At 41.5% G+C, this 19,427-nt stretch overlaps 1 protein-coding gene across 2 annotated transcripts in view; it reads right to left on the reverse strand.

Annotated features, from left to right (window-relative positions):
* Positions 1-19,427, reverse strand: part of LOC138760695 (utrophin-like) — a 632,519-nt gene that overhangs the window by 437,057 nt on the left and 176,035 nt on the right. For both annotated transcript variants that reach the window (XM_069931641.1, XM_069931640.1), the window contains 6 exons: positions 16,989-17,081; positions 16,662-16,834; positions 10,533-10,648; positions 7,348-7,511; positions 5,683-5,886; positions 3,283-3,464 (listed from right to left, as the gene is read on the reverse strand). In XM_069931641.1, coding sequence (XP_069787742.1) covers positions 3,283-3,464; positions 5,683-5,886; positions 7,348-7,511; positions 10,533-10,648; positions 16,662-16,834; positions 16,989-17,081 — 932 coding nt within the window. The remainder of the gene's footprint in view (positions 1-3,282; positions 3,465-5,682; positions 5,887-7,347; positions 7,512-10,532; positions 10,649-16,661; positions 16,835-16,988; positions 17,082-19,427) is intronic.

The following is a 19,427-nucleotide window of genomic DNA, read 5'->3' on the forward strand; positions in this document are numbered from 1 at the left end:
TAGCTTCAGTCGGTTAGCATCTGTGGTGATAACGCCTACGGTCACTGCCAGAAAGTCTTCAAAACAGCATAGCCAGAGTTCCAACATGTTCAGGGCATCGGATGATCAACAGTCAATGTTGAGCTTCTCAGATTTCAGGAACTGCTGCATTTTCTTGAAAATTTATAGTTAATAAAATTTATGCACTGTAGCAGCCCACGAACCAAGTCACAACCCGGCTCACAAAATGGCCAGCTAACAGAGCGATCGCAAGGGCCCCACAGGGACCAACAGCCGTCGACCTGCATGACGTTTCGCACAGTGGGAAAGAGCAGGCAACGGCAGGAACGCTGGCCAGTCGGAGGCCGGTGCTGCGATGACAACACTCCTGTATTCAGAGGCAGGGTCTTAATATAAATAGAGGTGGCAGAACAATAAATCATTCTGACATCAACTCGTGTGTGTGTGTGTGTGTGTGTGTGTGTGTGTGTGTGTGTGTGTGTGAGAGAGTGTGTGTGAGAGTGTGTGAGTGTGTGTGAGAGAGTGTGTATGAGTGTGTGTGTGTGAGTGTGTGAGTGTGTGTGTGTGAGAGAGTGTGTGTGAGAGTGTGTGAGTGTGTGTAAGAGTGTGTGTGAGTGTGTGAGTGTGTATATGTGTGAGTGTGCGTGAGAGTGTGTGTGTGTGAGTGTGTGTGTGTGTGAGAGTGTGTGAGAGTGCGTGAGTGTGTGTGAGAGAGTGTGTGTGAGAGTGTGTGAGTGTGTGTGAGAGAGTGTGTGTGAGAGTGTGTGAGTGTGTGTGAGAGAGTGTGAGTGTGTGTGAGAGAGTGTGTGTGAGAGTGTGTGAGTGTGTGTGAGAGAGTGTGTGTGTGAGAGTGTGTGAGAGTGTGTGAGAGTGTGTGTGAGAGTGTGTGTGTGAGTGTGTGTGTGTGAGAGTGTGTGTGTGTGAGTGTGTGTGTGTGAGTGTGAATGTGTGAGTGTGTGTGTGTGTGTGAGAGTGTGTGTGAGAGTGTGCGTGTATAAGAGTGTGTGTGAGTGTGTATATGTGTGAGTGTGTATATGTGTGAGTGTGCGTGAGAGTGTGTGTGTGTGAGTGTGTGTGTGTGAGAGTGTGTGAGAGTGTGTGAGAGAGTGTGTGTGAGAGTGTGTGAGTGTGTGTGAGAGAGTGTGTGTGAGAGTGTGTGAGTGTGTGTGAGAGTGTGTGAGTGTGTGTGAGAGAGTGTGTGTGAGAGTGTGTGAGTGTGTGTGAGAGAGTGTGTGTGTGAGTGTGTGTGAGAGAGTGTGTGTGAGAGTGTGTGAGTGTGTGTGAGAGAGTGTGAGTGTGTGTGAGAGAGTGTGAGTGTGTGTGAGAGAGTGTGTGTGAGAGTGTGTGAGTGTGTGTGAGAGAGTGTGTGTGTGAGAGTGTGTGAGAGTGTGTGAGAGTGTGTGAGAGTGTGCGTGAGAGTGTGTGTGTGAGTGTGTGTGTGTGAGTGTGAATGTGTGAGTGTGTGTGTGTGAGAGTGTGTGTGAGAGTGTGCGTGTATAAGAGTGTGTGTGAGTGTGTGAGTGTGCGTGAGAGTGTGTGTGTGTGTGTGTGAGAGTGTGTGAGAGTGTGTGAGTGTGTGTGAGAGAGTGTGTGTGAGAGTGTGTGAGTGTGTGTGAGAGTGTGAGAGTGTGTGTGAGAGTGTGTGAGTGTGTGTGAGAGAGTGTGTGTGAGAGTGTGTGAGTGTGTGTGAGTGTGTGTGTGAGAGTGTGTGAGAGTGTGTGAGAGTGTGCGTGAGAGTGTGTGTGTGTGAGTGTGTGTGTGTGAGAGTGTGTGTGTGTGTGAGTGTGAATGTGTGAGTGTGTGTGTGTGAGAGTGTGTGTGAGAGTGTGCGTGTGTAAGAGTGTGTGTGAGAGTGTGTATATGTGTGAGTGTGCGTGAGAGTGTGTGTGTGAGAGTGTGTGTGTATGAGTGTGTGAGTGTGTGTGTGTGAGAGTGTGTGTGAGAGTGTGTGTGTGTGAGTGTGTGTGAGAGCGTGTGTGTGTGTGTGTGTGTGTGTGTGTGTGTGTGTGAGTGAGTGAGTGTGTGTGTGTGTGTGAGTGAGTGTGTGAGTGTGTGTGGTTCATTCTTAATCCACACTTCGCGTAGCCACACACTACAGCACCATCAATGATCACAAAAGAGTGAGGTTGTGAAATTGATAGGCTTTTATTAAATATAGACTGGAACAGCTGTCAACCTCAATGATTGATCAAAGCAGAGTGGAATGGAGAGCATCCAAAGGGTTATGGGTAGGATCAGTATCAGGAGGTTTGTCCAGCTGGAGCAGCCAATTAGAGAATATCAGTGGTTTACCATAGTGCCCAAAGAGCCAACAAAGTTATGATGGGTCAAAAGCCTCCCCTGTTGCTGGATCATTCTCTGAAGCCATAATGGTTACATGCATGTACGTCGAACATGCAAGTGCGCCCAGTTGCATCAGCTGATAAGGATTCACCTTCAATTATTATCAACAATTAGCTTCTTAAAATCAATGACTTTCTACTAATCACCTTGATGAAGAGCTCAAGCCCTTCTTTGCTACATTAAGGCACTGTTTGACCTGCTGAGTTTCTCCAGCATTTGTGTTTTTTTACACTCAACCACAGTGTCGACAGAATCCTGTGTTTTACCCATTCTACTAATCACAGGTGGTCTCACAGAAAGTTCTGCAACTTCTGAGTGAAAATTGAACCCAGGCAGATAAAAGTGCCCTAACTTCTGAAAGTGGCCAAGCACTTTCACCATCAATGCGAAGAGGATTGGTATAGAAAGACTCGTCAATGGAACTAGAAATGACATCAACATCTTTTTCAACATAAAGGCAATCAATATATTAAATGTATAAAAGGGATTCATTAGTGGAAGCTTAGAACAGCAAAGTGAAAAAAATAAAGTTATCCCACGGCTTCCTTGCATATTACACAGTTAACATTTTAGTACAAGAGACATCATCTGAAAAATACAAAGTGAAGGAATGTCAGTGACAATATTCTTGGAGCTCTGGAAAGGCAGAAATATTGGGTTCACAAACTAAGTTCAGATGCTGCTCCAGAAAGCAACCAAAGAGAGTAACAGAGAGCCTCGCTTCTACTGCAATGGGCTAGTCTAATGCTTCCACTTTTAGATCAAATCTGGAATAAATAACATCAGTCTGCTGTTGGGTTCACTCAAGTCAGACACCTGAATGACTATAGAAAGTTGAGGAACAATGTTTCACAATTAATATTTAATTGTTTTTAATGGATATTGATAATAATGATCTTTTGTGACAAAATTCAAAACATTTTACATGTTTCAACTTACTTAGCTTGTCTGTCCATGCTGTCAACTCTCAGTGCTTCCCACCTAGAATTAAGCAAAGTCATTTGCTCTCTGATCTCATCCTCCTCCTCTTCTGTTAGATTGGCCTGTGCAATGAGTTGATTTCCAGCCTGAAGTACATTACCCACACTACTCTGGTGAGCAGTCAACTCCATCATAAATGTCTGGTTCAAAAAGGAAAAAATTCAGTTTAAATGGAATCTGCAAGATCAATAAACACCTACCCATTTCTGAGCAAATTAATCTTATTCACCAGTTACTCTAAATTCAATGACAATTATTTCATGCCTATGATTTACTTCAGCAAACCTTTCATGGTCTTAATTTCATTAATTGTCTTAATTTCATATATTTTGGGCTTTGCAAAACTTTCTTTCAATAGTTTTCACACTAAATAAGAACTTTTATACAATTAACAACTACTGAGAAGAGCACTTCAGGCAAATACCTATTTTTCCATCTGAATCAACAGCAACTTAAGTTGGCATTAATCACTAAATAAACCTCAGTATGTCCTTTCAAACTGCCTGTAATTTGCCCGGTTAGCGCCCCAGTCACATGGCAGTTAGAAAGGGTCTGATCCGGTCAACACCATCAGAATCTAACCGGGTCCCTGACCTACCTCAGAGGTAGTCAGGGAACCCAGTTAAACTTACCTAGGTCACGTCCACAGGCAATTTGAAAATTGTGTGTGTGCGTCACCAGGCAGCCAGCATCCGAACATCCGGCAGTAATTCCAGTGAATACGTGACACATCATTGTGGGGGCAGAATCCCCCTTAAATCGCTGGGATGGCAATTTAATGGGTTGATTCTCCTGCAATTTAAAAGGTGCTTCCAGCATCTTTACCTCTGTAATCGGACCTATATCCCAGGAGGGCTACCCAGGTGCTGCAGTTTAAAAGAGGCTAAAATTATTCTGTTTTCACTTGTACCTCCTCTGAACTAACATTTTCTTTCTGTAACTGAACCAATATGACACACATCACCCTTGTATCATCACCTCTGCCATTTCACCTCTTCTGATTTCTGTTCTACACCCTCCTCACCTTTTCCTGCACAATCCATTTGTTTCCAATTCTGAATTTTATTCACTTTTTTTTATTCCTACCTTGTAGGGGCAAATCAAAGAATTATAAATTTGCACTTATTATTGATCAGATTTAATTAAATCCTAAGACATTTTCTCTGATTATATCAACCAATTTAATTGGGACCATTACAGAAGTTTATTGATGGAACTCCTTCGAGGTCCCTAGATCTCCATCACAACTTTTATTATTTTGCTTTGGTCTTTAAGTGACTCCACCGGGATTCAAACCTTCAATATTTTCAATTCTACTTAACTACATCACTAGAGCAGACATATGTACATCAACAACCACTGATATATTGGAATTTTTACACACAAATTCATTCATTATTCCAAAAATGACAAAATATTCCAGGAGTGTAGAATTTTCAACAAGTATTTCAGAAAGATGGTCATTATGGGAAGAAAATGCACTACTATTGAGGTATTTCTCTTCAGCACGATTTCCTAAAGGTGGTAAATGTGATGGGATGAAAGCTGACTTAAACATTTAGTATTTTCAAATTCAATTCTAAATCTGTGCAACATAACACAGAAGGAAAAAAATATTTCCCTAGGATATTGGCATAATTTCCAAAAACACAGAATCCCAACCCAAATAGCATCTCAGCAATCCATTAAGCATAATTACTTTGTCTGAAAATAATGAAGGGGGAGGGTTGGAGTGGGTGCCAGAGAAAATAACATCAACCTCATTGACAATGAACATATGGCACCATCACTACCATTTCTGTTTTTCTTTTCCTCTGTTAGGGAATAAGGAATGCTCTACATTAAAAGCTATTTGCCAATACCATCCCACAAAGAATTGCTGCTTAAACAAACCTCTTCGCTTTGTGCACTTTCCTCCACATAACTTTTAGCTTTTATTTGGGATGGTTATTTTGTGTAATATCTGAATTTTGAATGCAAAACTCATTAGCCTCATTCATAACTAATTTTGCCTCTCAGGCAGAACAAATTCAACAGAGGGCACTGGGAGCTTTTTCAACAAGTTCCATCCCCGAGATTCTGAATTAGACAAGTTGAGCAATAACAACAGCACTTGAAGATGTTCCAATGTTGTTAAAAGTAACTAATTAAATCCATTACTTAGCATTTTCAGGTCATAAGGAAAAAAAATAGCAGGTCAATGAATCAAAAGTGTGATATTTAAAGTTATTTTGCTTATTCATCAATAAATCTTTCCTGAAACTTATTTTATATATCGCTAAACACATTTAACTGAGTCTAACATGTAAAGAGCAAAAGCCCAACACCTCTCCATATACATGCAGAATTTATATATACCTCATGGACATGAAATTGCTCCTTCACCTCCTCAACATCAGAGGAAATGTCATCTTGCATTTGGAGCATATCTTCAGCAGACAATAACCATGTCAAGACCTCCTCCAGAACTGCTTGGTAACTGTCCAAGTCCACTTCCATCTCAGTTACCGTCTCGGGAGTTTCAGCTCCAGTGTACAACATCTCCTTTTCTGCGGTCACATCCTAATCAAAACATTCAAAACATCTCCCCTTTATGATGCTGGTTGTTCATTTCTAAGTTATGAATTTTTGAACATGTGTATTTTCAACTGGGTTGGAATCTCAGCTATAAAGTTGGGTCTCCAAGTGTTTCAACTCTGAGATGAGAATTTGTGTGTTATAATGCCTTACCACCCAAAAAAAATCCACACACAGCTTAAGTCATAGATATGACTGCCTCTTGGGTTTTCAATTTCACAATTAACGGAACCAGTTCAATCTCAAAACATACATTTGGCCTTCGGGTGACTTCGGGTGACTCTTATTTGCAACTTAACTTCAAAGGTTCACCAAAGCCCAACTTTATGACCGAATCCCATGTCAGCCAACCAGACATAATCCATCGTCCATCTAGAATTTGCACATTTAATCATTCAGTGATTTAATTCATTCAAGCATGCTTCAGATTCTTTTTTTTTTAATTTTTATTTAATTGTTTGCATCATTACAGGAAAAAAAATGAATAAATAATCAAATATCCATAGCCAATGAAAGAAAAAAAATACTTCTATATTTTTCTCTCCATCCCCCCCACCCAAAAATAAGGAAAGAAACACCTACCATTTAATATACAATAATATTAGAATATACAATCAATATTATTAAAAATTACTAATTAAGAGGAGTGGATAAGATAGAAAAGGTGGACAAAAAATTATCCATAAAATCCATATATGGTTTCCAAATACTGTAAACATTTTAAACTCGATTCCTTAAACTGTACGTAATTTTTTCCAAAGGTATACAATTTCACATCTTATTATACCATCTACTTAATAACACCTCTCTCATCTTTCCATGATATTGCTATACATTTCTTTGCAGTTGTTGCAATTCTTAAAAATTTTTCTTGGTATTTGTCCAATTTCAATTTTATATCCTTTTCATAAATATCTCCAAGTAAAAATATTCTTGGATCCTTTGGTATCTTTATCTTCATAATTTGCCCTAATAATAAATTCAGTTCATTCCAAAAACTTTCCACTTTTTCACAAGGCCACAATGAACGCAAAAGTCCCGATTTCTTTCACACATCGGTGACACTTATTTGAATAACTAGGATTAAGTCCTTTTAACTTCTGTGGAGTATAAGACGACTGATGAAGAAAATTATATTGAACCATTTGATATCGAACATTTATTCTATTCGTGACACTTAAGCATGCTTCAGATTCTTGATTCTCTCCACAAAGATCGCATGAATAGTTTGCTCTGGGTAAAATCTAAAATGCAGATGGGCTGATATTCTGCAGTATTCAAATCATGGCTCAACACCAATCTCATCAGCAACTTCCCAACTAAACAAGTTCAATCATGTTGAAGAACTAACTGGCTCCAATATTACAGCTGATTAATTCTCTAACTTCAGCTTCAACCTCTCACTAGTGTATTTTACAAGCTATGCAATAATATGCAAGCACTCACCAGCTGATGGGATGGAAGACTCCCAGTACATTCAACCTTGTACTGTCTTGGCAGGGTCTCCACTTCACGGATGGCTTCCATGGTGACTTGTTGAGGGAGCACCTCAAATAAAGATGTTATGTACATAATGATGGATTTCTTGTCAGGCAGGGAAACAGCAACATCTGAATTAAAGCACAGTTCAGCAATGAAATGCAAACAAAATTTCCAGAGGTACACAGATACAAAAAAAAACAAAAATGTACAATTTATTCACCCTTGTACATTTATCAGAACAAACTAACTTGAAATAGTGTCAAATATTTTAACCAGACTCTCACTTCAGCCTTAAGAAACTATACAGAATGCACTAACAGTGTGTAATTGACACACCTTTTATTCTTTAACAGTGGATGGGGCAGGGGAAGAGGTCAGTTACTGTCAAGTGGTGTGCTGTGCCATTTCAAGGGAAGAGACAAGTTGCTACACTCCTGTTGATAAACCAATTGGAGCATTACAATAAATCCTCTTACCATCTTCACTAGTTTGTCCTTTCACCTCTACTGCCTGTTGTATTATTATTCACTCCTTTCTTTCCTCTTTAAGCTGCATCTTAAACATTTATCATTTACCTTAAGTGATTCCCAAAGTGGGCACTGGCACCCCCCCCCCACCCCTTGTGGGCAGTGGAAAGATCCAAGAGGTCAGGGGACAGTGAGGGAAAAGGGGGCATTCCAAACCTTCTGTCTTGTTAGGAAATTGTAGTAAGGTAAAGTTGCTGCAAAGTTTAATGAAGAAGCCAGAGCAGTAATATTCAGTCCAGACTCAGGCTGGCAGTAGTGAGCAAAATAATGGTGACAAGGCATTCTCAGTGGCTGTCATGTACTAGTGTCATTACCCCCATGCCCCCCCCCCACCCCCAACCACGCTCAGTGCAGCCACCACCATCCTCCCTTCTCAGCGCTGACACAATCCTGCTCTCAGGGCTGCCACTAACCTCCCTCTCAACGCCGCCACTAACCCCCTCCCCCCCCCCAATGCCGTTGTATGGTGGGGGGGGGCGGGGGGCGCCAACTTGGGATGTGGCTCACAATTCTGATAAACAGTCATCAATTCAAATGTCGCCTGAACAAACAAATCATTTCCATCATTTTTTTTATATCACTTGTACCAGTTACTTATTCCAGTGAATCTGTGGAACTCTTGTCAGCTCAACAAACTGACTTTTATGCTAATATTTACCTTACTACAATTTCCTAACAGACCACCAACATTAGCAATTTCAAAGCCTAATCAGTAGGCAAGTCCCCTGGTCCTGATGGAATGCATCCCAGGGTACTGAAAGAAATCTTAGTTATAGTGGAGGTATTTGTGATAATTTACCAAAACTCTGTGGACTCAGGACAAGTCCTGGCAGATTGGAAGTTAGCAAATATCACGCCACTGTTTAATAAAGGATGTAGGCAAAAGGCAGGTAACTATAGACCAGTTAATAACATCGGTAGTCGGAAAATGCTTGAAGCTATCATGAAGGACGAAACAGCAAGATATTTGGAAAGACATTTTTCCATCAGGAATAATGTGTGGAGGGATTTTGGAGTCCTTGTGCGTGAATAACAAAAGACTGATTTGCTGAGGCAACAGGTTATCAAGGAAAATGGCCTTCATTGCTACCAATGGTCAATCAAGTTGGCCTTCATTGCTAGAGGGACTGATCAGACAGTTTCTGCTGCAACTGAACATCGTACTGATGAGATGGAACCTGGAGTACTGAATGCACTTCTGGTTTCCTTACTTGAGGAGAGATCCACTGGCTTTGGGGACAATGCAGAGGAGGTTCACCAGGTTGATTCCAGATTGTGGGGTTAAGCCTATGAGGGATTGACTCACCTGGGACTATACTCACAGAATTTAGAAGAATGAGAGAGCATCTTATAGAAACATAAAATTATGAAAGGGACAGGGAAAACAGAGACTGGAAGGTTGTTTCCACTGGTAAATGAAACTGAAACTAAGGGACCTAGCCTCAAGATTCAGGGGAGTACATTTAGGACAGACCAGAGGTTGAACTGCTTATCACAGAGTAGTGAATCTGTGGAACCCTCTGCTCAAGAATGTAGTCGTAGAGGCTATGAAATTTTATATATTAAAGACACAGATGGATTTTTGCATAGTAATGGAATTATATGTTACGGGTAAAAGACAGGTGGGTGGGGTTGAATCCACAACCAGATCTGCCATCACCTTACTCAATGGCAGAGCAGCTTCAAATGGTCAGACTGCCAACTTCTTTGTTCTTATATTCTTTTAATACATTCAACCGTAGATGATGATCGATGAATCAATGCAAGTATAAAGCTGTATGCAAAATAAAAATGCCAACTGCAGAGCAAAGGCTACATTTTCATCTGTTTCCATTGACCCAAATCATTCTTGCAAAGTATAAGATGCAGTCACACGCATTGATTTTACATCTTTGGGTGAATATAGCTATGTTTAAACACTAGCATCTAGTTAATGCAAAGGAAGAACATACCATGGACAGATTCCATGGACAGATTCCTTTCAGACAGCACTTTATGAGAAATAATTACAAGAACTCTCATCAACCAATCAGAGCTATTTGAACCACTCAAAACAATACTTGAATAATTATCCAAAACTGAAAGTTTATTTCAAAATTTTAAATAAGGAGCCAGAATTTTTTTTAGTAAGCTGCAATGTAATTCATTACATTCAGTATTCCAATATCCAATGGTGTTGGGAAAACTAGAGAAATCAGACTTTTACTGGCCCACTATTTCCTATGATGTAATATTATTTCCCTGTGTGGCTAATAAATCTGGCAGATCACTCCCCAATGCCTTTTACTTACTCTTCTACTCTGACTAAAAATATTATTTTTGCATTCAGTTCTGATTAGCAAACATTTGAAACACAAAACATCTTGTTGCAACTTTTTCTGTTTTGACTACAAAATATCCTTGGATATTACATCATATCCTTGTCAAAATATGTAGTATGACGTGATACCTGCAAGAGGTTCAACAGCCATCTATAAATCTCCCATTCAATCTACCCATCAGTAACAAGGCCGGTTGGAAACCCAGCAGATTACAAACAGTCCCATTTCAAATAAATTAGAATGAGTTATAGCACCTGTGCATTTCATCTGAACAACATACTCGTATCAAACAACAGCTTACCTTCAGGATCCAGCAGCTTCTCTATGCCCAGATGTTTCTTTGCTATATTAAAAGCATGTTCAAGCCGTCCCACAACAGACATCTTAGTAACTTTATCCCAACTGAACAGACCTGGTCTGAAAGAGATAGTGTTTTAAAATAATGTTTAACCAAAAGAAAATGAAACATGGGTGGATAATTCTAAGCTTCTTATTAAACCAAGCAATGCGTAACTGTCAGGGGATATTAAATGCATTCACTAAGCTGCTTGCATTTAATTTTAACTTGTATGTTAAAATTGAAGATCACAGACAAGCAATGCCAATACCTCCACCCACTGAGCAAGCATATGAAAAGACAAAAGGACTGTATTGAACTGTAATAATCCTATTCAAATCTCCTGTAAGCACTCAGTTATGAAATTAATGGAAAAAAATACCAATTATACAGCAATTCAGAACGCAAAGCTTCAGTGATTTACATTTAAATTGAGAGATGCAGGTCAGAGGCCAAAGGCAGAAACTGGAATCTACTCAATCGTTAATCATTAGCTTGTATTAGCTTCTCACATCCATGTGCAACAAATTCCACTGAAATTGGAACACTTATACATTAAGATCCAGAAAGATGGAAAAAAATAAATTACTTGCCAATTCAGTCTTTCTAGGCCATTCCTCCATTTAAAAAAAAGTTGTGCAGGGCTAACTATTTAGAACAATCTACTTTAAAATAATCCAATATATTGAAACTCACACGTGCAACTTTACATGCGTACATTTTTTTTTGTAAAGAAGAGATTAGTCAAAGCTTGTGGGAAAGAGAATCTTTAACCCAAACGGAAATGTCTGAACTCAGCCAGTCAAGCAGCATCTGTGGAAAGATAAACTAGATTACGTTTTGGGTCAGCAACGCTTCTTCAGAACTCGAGAAGGGGGTTTATAGTTTGCAAAACAGAGCTTTGTGTTCAGACAAAACACAGTAAGAAGATGGCTGAAAACAGACGAGCTAAAAAGATGTATGAGGTATTTTTTTTTAAATGGAAATCTCCATGGAGTTTTATTTTCAGAGAACTGTAAACACTTTCTTCAGAGAAAAGGCCACTGACATGAAACATTCAATGGTTTCTTTTGCACAGATGCTGCTTGATTGGCTACAGTCTTCCATCCTTTCATTGGAAATAAACAAGCTTTAAATGTTCCCTGAATTTTTACACACAAATGGAAAATTCCAAATGTAATATAAACATCTGGTCTATGAAAACTATGAAATCAATGAAACTGACAAAACTCTTCCTAGATCCAAGCCGGTTGACATGGCAAACATTTAGACGGTGATCTGCGTTACAATGGATGATTACAGCCAGTTAACATTTGGGGCTTTTTGACTGCCAAGGAATTTGAGAGTGAAATGATTGGCAAGCATCTATTTCCTATCCAATCAGATGTGAAGTCCAGGAGACTCAATCAATCATTAAGTATGATGCCCCACAGTAACATCATCTGTTAAAATCCACCAATAATGACACTTTAGACACATTATTGCAAAAAAAAACAAGTAATTCTAAACGCCTGCATTCCAGATTTGGCTTTTGGAATTTCTCACACTAAATACCCAAAGACCTCACCAACAAATGGGCCATTCAGTAATGCTATTCTGTTAACCTTGTCTGGGTTTGAATTGAAAACCTTCTCCCTGCATTTGCCTTCCAGGTACATCATATGGCTTTACACGACTTTTATGATTCTAGTCACTTTGGCTCTAATATATTCTGTAGGATTCCAAACAGATTTACTTAAAGTGAACAAGCAGATACACAAAAATTTGCAAATTCAGATCAACTTTTCTCAAATATAAAACAAATAAAATTTCACATTGATCAGAATTTGACCAGAACCTATGAAAAATTGCCATCTTGCCAAAGGCTACAGATGAAAACTTTAATAGAATTCCAAACAAAAAAAAACTCCTTCTCTGGAAAACTAGTCTGCGCCTTCCAAAAACCACAGTAGCTTGAACAGAATGAACAAAAAATAGCTCTTTGCATTCAAATGAAAATGCTAATAAAATATAGTGAAGCCACATAAAGAGGCTTGTGTTTCTGACAAATGCTATTTTAAAAAGTCTCGAAATAAATTAACCTGTTTGAAACTAAAACTTAATATAATCTGAAATTATTTTTCATCCTGCAGCAGAACGTGCACGGAGACATGGACCAGCCCGCAAAATGGCCGATGAATACAGTGACTGCATGGACCTGGGGGTGACACCAGCCATCGTCCCAGGTGACCTCCGCACGGTGGGAAGATGGGGCACTCTGGTGGGAATGCTAGCCAATCCCAGGCTGGTGCTCCAAAGTAGCAGAGTCCTGACTTCAGCGCCTGAGGCCCATATAAGTGCAACGGCCAACGCAATAAACCAGTCTCGTTTTCCACGGCTTTGGTGTGCATGTTTTCTTCTCCACCCTCGCGTAGCACAAACATTACATTGGTGACCCCGACAGGTCCAACTGCCAGATCAAGCAGAGCCAGCGACCATCCACACGGTCTCTCTCAGGCTTCCAATGATTTGGGTGTAGCAGCCACATGTGTGGTTCAAGGAGGCCGAGGCTCAGTTCCAGCTTTGGCACACTGCCGCCAACAACACCCTCTACTTCTACATTGTGAGCACCCTCAATCAAGATACAGCAGCAAGGGTCATAGATTTCCTAAAGCACATGCTCTGGAGAGCGAAAAAGGACACAGCGCCATCGTAGACCACATCAGCAAGCCCCACGAACAGCCACCTGCGAGGTCAAGACCAGCAGAGAGGTAAATTAATACCCCAGGACAACTATGCTACTATCATTAGTGATAGGGTACAGAGGCCCATCGATGCAACCCACCATGCGGGTTTCTGGGAAATGCCCTGGCCCACCTTCATTAATGGCTGTGGCAATTGATACATGATAGCCTCTTTTACATCTGGGATTTTTTGTCGGGCAGGCATTTCCTGGGCAACACTGGCACCAAGATAAGCGTCCTAACCCTCCCCCCCCACCCCAGGCCTCAACATGCTCAACGGCAAGCAGCACCAAGCTCTGAGGACAGCTAATGGCTCCTCCATTCAGACTTTTGGGACCTGCATCATTCCCCTTCATTTCAGCAACACCTACTTTACACAGACCTTCACCCTTGCAGCAGTGGTGCAACCACTCCTGGAGGCCAACTTCCTTAAGGCTCACTGCTTGCTTGTCAATCTCAAGAGACAGCACTTGGTGCACACTAGAACTTTTTTACACTCTGCCTCTGGAGAACGCCAAGCTACCCGCCCCCCACCTGAACTCTATAATACTTTTGGACAATGAATTTGCCCGCATCCTGGCAGAGTTCCCCTCAATAGTGGTGCCACAGTTTTCCATGGCCAAGCCAAAGCACCATATTTTGACCAAGGGCCCCCTCCTCCACGCCAGGGTGTGCCAACTCCCTCCTGAAAACCTAAACTTCGCGAAGGGGGAGTTTGAAAACAAGGAGGAGCCGGGGAGATTGTGTGGTGCTCCGACAGTCCCTGGGCCTCCCCCCTCCACATGGTCCCCAAATTAGCAAAAGGTTGGAGACCATGCAGTGAATACTGCCGCCTCAACGAAGCCACCACGCCCGACAGATATCCCATGCCCCACATCCAACTTTTCCACAGGTGTTCTCCAAGGTAGACCTCCTCCCCAAGACTGCAATCATAACCCTCTTTGGCTTGTTTGAATTTCTCCACAAGTTCCTTCAGTCTTAAGAACATAGCACAAACTTTTCAGGAGCTCGTGCACACAATGGGCCGGGATCTCCCATTTTCATTCATCTATTTGTACGATATCCTCCTCACCATCCGTAGCAGCAAGGACCACGCTACCCATATGAGTCAACTTTGCATTCACTTGAGTGAGTTCAGGCTGATGATCAACCCTCTGAAGTGCACAGGATAAACAGACACAGGGCTACGCTCCTTCCTGAGAAGGTCGAGACAGTCCGGAACTTCGCTAAGCCATGCACAGTAAAAGGGCTACAGGAATTCACCGGTACAATAAACTTTTACCACAGGTTCCTTCTGGCAGTGCCACGCATTATGCTCCCCCTCTTCACACTGACGGCAAGCAAGTCAAAAGACATTACTTAGGACATAGGGTCTTCCAGGGCATTCCAGAATGCCAAAGATGCACTGGCCAATGCCACCCTCCTGGTCCGCCCCAGACCAGAGGCACCTACCATCCTGTCAGTTGACACCTCGGTAGGGGGTGCACTGGAACAGCTCATTGAGGGCCAGTGCCACCCCTGGCCTTTTTCAGCAGGCACCTCCACCCCCAGAGCTCAAATACAGCGCTTTCAAACGAGAGCTACTGGCGTTGAACCTGACAGTAAGACATTTCCGTTACTTTTTGGAAGGCCGGCAATTCAAGGTCTTCACCAATCACAAGCTGCTGACCTTTGCCTTTCATAAAGTATCGGACCCGTGGCCAACCCAACAACAGAGAAACTTGTCCTATGTGTCTGAACTTATCACAATACAGCACACTGCTGTGTCACTCCCCGTGATCGAGTCGGAACATGCCCTGTCCCAGCAGCAGCAGGACTGAGATCCCCGCATATAGGACAGCTGTCTCCAGCTTCAGGGTGGAGGACGTCCCCGATGGTCCAGGTAAGCTGACATGGCTGTGCAATGTCTCTATTCGCAATCCCCTACCTCATTGTTCCAGCTGCATGGGGAGCCAGGTTTTTGATGCCATCCACTACCTGGTGCACCACGCAATCCTTGCCATGGTCAAAAGGGTCACTAACAGGTTTGTTTGGCATGGCCTCCATAAACAGGTCAGCCAGTGGACCAAAACCTGCACAAACTGTCAGTCCTCCAAAGTGCAGGTTCACACGGGAGCACCCACACAGACTTTTGAACCAGCGCAGCGCAGGTTCAGCCATGTAGGGCCGTTATCAGTTTCCCATGGGGAAAAATTCCCTTTGACCATGGATGGCTACTCCACGAGGTGGCCAAAGATAGTTCCACTGGCAGTAACCACCACATAAACCTGCACCAGCGCATTCATCAACACATGGGCATCCAGATTCAGGGTCCTAAAGCACCTAACCTCGGACAGGGGGCACAATTCACTTTTGGGTAGCGCTAGCTAACTTTTAGGGGACATAGCTCTACCACACCATATAAGTGCGACAGCCAGAGCAGTAAACCAGTCTCATTTTACAAGGCTTTGGTGTGCATGTCGTTCTTCTCCACACTCGCATAGTGCAAACACTACAATCCAAACATTCCTCAATTATATTGGTGGATGTGTGCCAGACAGATTGAATCATTCAACTCAATCTGCAAGCACACCAAAAGAAAGTAAAACAAACTTCATGTTTCTAATATGCAATGCCAACAACATAATTCTGAAATAGTTTAATTAGAGAGAAGCTGAATTTCACTTTTGATACTTTGTTTTTGCAAAGCTGCAGCCTGCTGTCAGAATTTATATTATAAAAAAATTCCTTTTTAAAACTGAAAGGAACTTTGCCATGGTCATAGAAGGTAAATTTTCAAGCAGTCATTGTAAAGGTTAAAACCTTGTATTTTTGATTTGTAGTTAATTTTATGACTATCCTTTTAAGAAAAATTGCTGTTTATAGTGATACTATAGTTACTATGATGTCATATGTAGCAATATCCAGGCATACGGGGAGCTTGCTTTCATTCTTCGAAGAACCATGGAGGAGGCATAAGCATCAAAATACTTTTCTTTGACTTTTTCTTAACTCATCATCTTAATTTCATCTCATTTTGTTTATTTCTTTTATATTTGTTTATCATTTTATATCATGATGTCTTTAAATATAGCCGAATGCTTTCTTCATCCATTGTTATGAAAATCTCAATGCAAAGTTATGCAAAATGTTTATATCAACAAATTAAAGCTACTTGAAAATACAAAGTTTGGTTTATTGGAGAGATAAGATAGTAAGATAGTAATTCGGAATATCATCGCTTACGTTTCTGTGAAGCTGGTATGTTTTGAAATTGGGAAATACGAGAGATTGGAAAGTGTCATCTATAGTCATGATTTGGCATCATGTACACCTAAAATGCTCTAGTTTGTGTGACATCTTACATGCAGAATTATTGACCAATACCTACTTGTGCCGATGAAGAATAGCATTGAAAGCAAGTCCATCAGCCCAACTTGTTGTAAAATTTAGAACATTGACTTGTTTGTAGGGTTGGGTTGACTGGCGAACCCAGCTGAGCAAAATCTTCTCACTGTTTGTCTGCTGCAGATCTGACATGATAGCTTTCATTATATCTTTGACCTGAAGCAAATATTGTACAATTAGCTTTGATTAAATAATCCACAAAGATGACTCATGTTAAATTATTCACAACCTCTTGCAGGAGATACGCAAGAGAAAACTGCTTAGACTGCTAAACATTGGGTATGCATTCAATTATAATGTCATTACTCACTTGCCAATGTAGAATGATGCTCCAAATAAGCCCAAGCGTCAGTTTGCGATTCCCATCTACAATATCAATTCCTCCTATATTTACCAGCTCCACCTGGCAAAGATAAAAAAATTATATCACTAGAGTATAATTTAAAGTTCACAAAGATCAACAACAAATTTGCACAATTTATCAGTGGTCAAGACTGACAATCCTCTTCACTCTTGAGGACAAATCATTCTAAGTTCTAACCTTCTAGCTCTTTAACCACATTCTGTCAAAAGTAATCCATGGACTCCATTGTAGAGCACCAAGTTTCTTCAGCTTCACAGCAGAAACCTGCATATTGAACCTGTGAGGATTGACCGAGGGAGCAGGAAGAAGCTTTTATAAATTGCATCTAACGAGGTTAATTATACATTCTGAATTACATTTTTTAAAATACGTGCTTTTCAAAGTTGTGTTTAAAATTTGTTAAATTATCTGATGATTTGTGAATAGTTTCTCAGTGTTTGTGAATCTCCAAGACAGCCAATGATTGGACACTCAAGCTATCAGATAAAGAGGCTGCTGTCATAATCAATGAGAGTCATAAGCTTGCGCATCTCCTAAATCTCTCATGTTTTTGACCAATCTTGCACATAACTCATCCGTATCTCTCACAAAAGGTCACCTTAAAGGAAACCTGCAACTTAATATCAAACTAGCTTCAAGGAGGAGGTTAAAATAGGTAATGTTTGGAAAAGGTATTATATTTTTGGGAATATATTCATCTTAATAAAGTTAACCCTTCCCACAAAAGTTATAGATAAATTCATCCATTTTTTTTAAATCTTCCTCGATCTTTTTAAGTAATGGTAAATAATTCAATTTGTTTATATTTTTCAAATTATTATCCATACTTAAATATTTAATACACAATTTTCACCATTTAATCTGAGTATCCCTTTGACTGATTATAATCACCTGTACCAGGTAAGCAACCACACGGTTGGATGGGCCAAATCACCGCCCCAGTCATCCAACATAAGATAGCGCAGGCCCCCTTCCCTTCCGAGAAGCCTATGGTTGGCAACACATGTTGCATGGGGGAGAGCGCCACTTCCATGTTGCACACTGCTGGACGGGGATTGACGCCACGACATGTTGACATCACTTTCTAAGGCCAGCACGACCCTTACAGGAAGTGAGTGGTCTCCTCAAGGAGCGCGAGTAATTCAAAATTAAGTTCAGTTACTGGTTCACCTCGAGCTATGTGGATGTCTCTCATTTCAGTAGCGCTGCCATTAGCAGACGCTACAGTGGTGACCCCAATGGTTCTAACGTCTTTAGAACCCACCTCGAATGTGACAAAATCCAGGATGCTATTCCTTCTACAGTCACAATGGCTGCAACCAGCGCTATGGGTGTGCATTTGCAGCCCTTCTGGAGAAATCAGGAATTGGTTGCAACTGGCTGAGTCACAGTTCCAGATCAGAGGCATTGTCTTGGAGAATACCATGTACTGACAAGTCGTCAGCACCCTGGACGCCGCTACCGCAGCAAAAAGGAATCTCCTTCATGGAAAGTCTTCCTATGGAGCACAAGTACGAACAATTCCAGCATTTCCACCTTGATTCCTTGGAGCTCAGCCAACACAAGCGCATCGTCTGCATCCTGATTATACAAGGCCTAGGCCTTTCACTAAATGGTGGCCTGAGTGGACAGACACACAAACTGTTTCTTGTTCGAGCCCTTGTTCCTCTCCAAAGTACCGAAGCATGTTTCCTCGGCAATATCTGACATGGATTTCAGCACCCCACACATGGTAGCCAAAGAAACAGACACTTTTCCACACCCTGCAACAGAGCTCCACACATGTACAACAAATCTACGCATTGGCGCCACCAGTTCAGCCCCTCCACCAGGCTCCCGAGCAGTAGCCGCAGCCCTGCCGCAATGTAACAAGCGCTGAGACAGACTGATTACTGTTTCTACCACTGAAAATGGAGCTGTAACCATGCTCGTACCCCAACACCAAGTCAAATGCGGAAAATGGACTGGCAAGCCGCCAATAGTGGCCTCAGCGGTTGGCATACATAAAGGCCTACTCTACCTCAGGGACCAGTGAACAAAGAGGGATTTCCTAGTCGATATGGGTGCAGAGATAAGCCTCATTCACCAACGTATTTCGAGCTCAAACACAGTCCCAAGGGCCTTCCCCTACAGACAGCCAACTGTTCTTCCATTCTGAATTTTGGCACATGCCTGATCGCAATCCACACCATGGACAAAGTTTTCCACTGGAAGTGTACAATCGCGTCCATGGGACAAACCCTACTTGAAGCAGATTTCCTCCAGGCACATGAGCTCCTGGTGGACATGAAAAGATGCCATTTGTTCCAGCCCCAACTCTATGGCAATGCTCCTTCTGCCATTAGGAATCCACGCTCCGGACCATAATGAATATGCTCTCTTATT

The sequence above is a fragment of the Narcine bancroftii genome, chromosome 4, assembly GCF_036971445.1.
Source record: "Narcine bancroftii isolate sNarBan1 chromosome 4, sNarBan1.hap1, whole genome shotgun sequence".
Classification (NCBI taxonomy): domain Eukaryota; kingdom Metazoa; phylum Chordata; class Chondrichthyes; order Torpediniformes; family Narcinidae; genus Narcine; species Narcine bancroftii.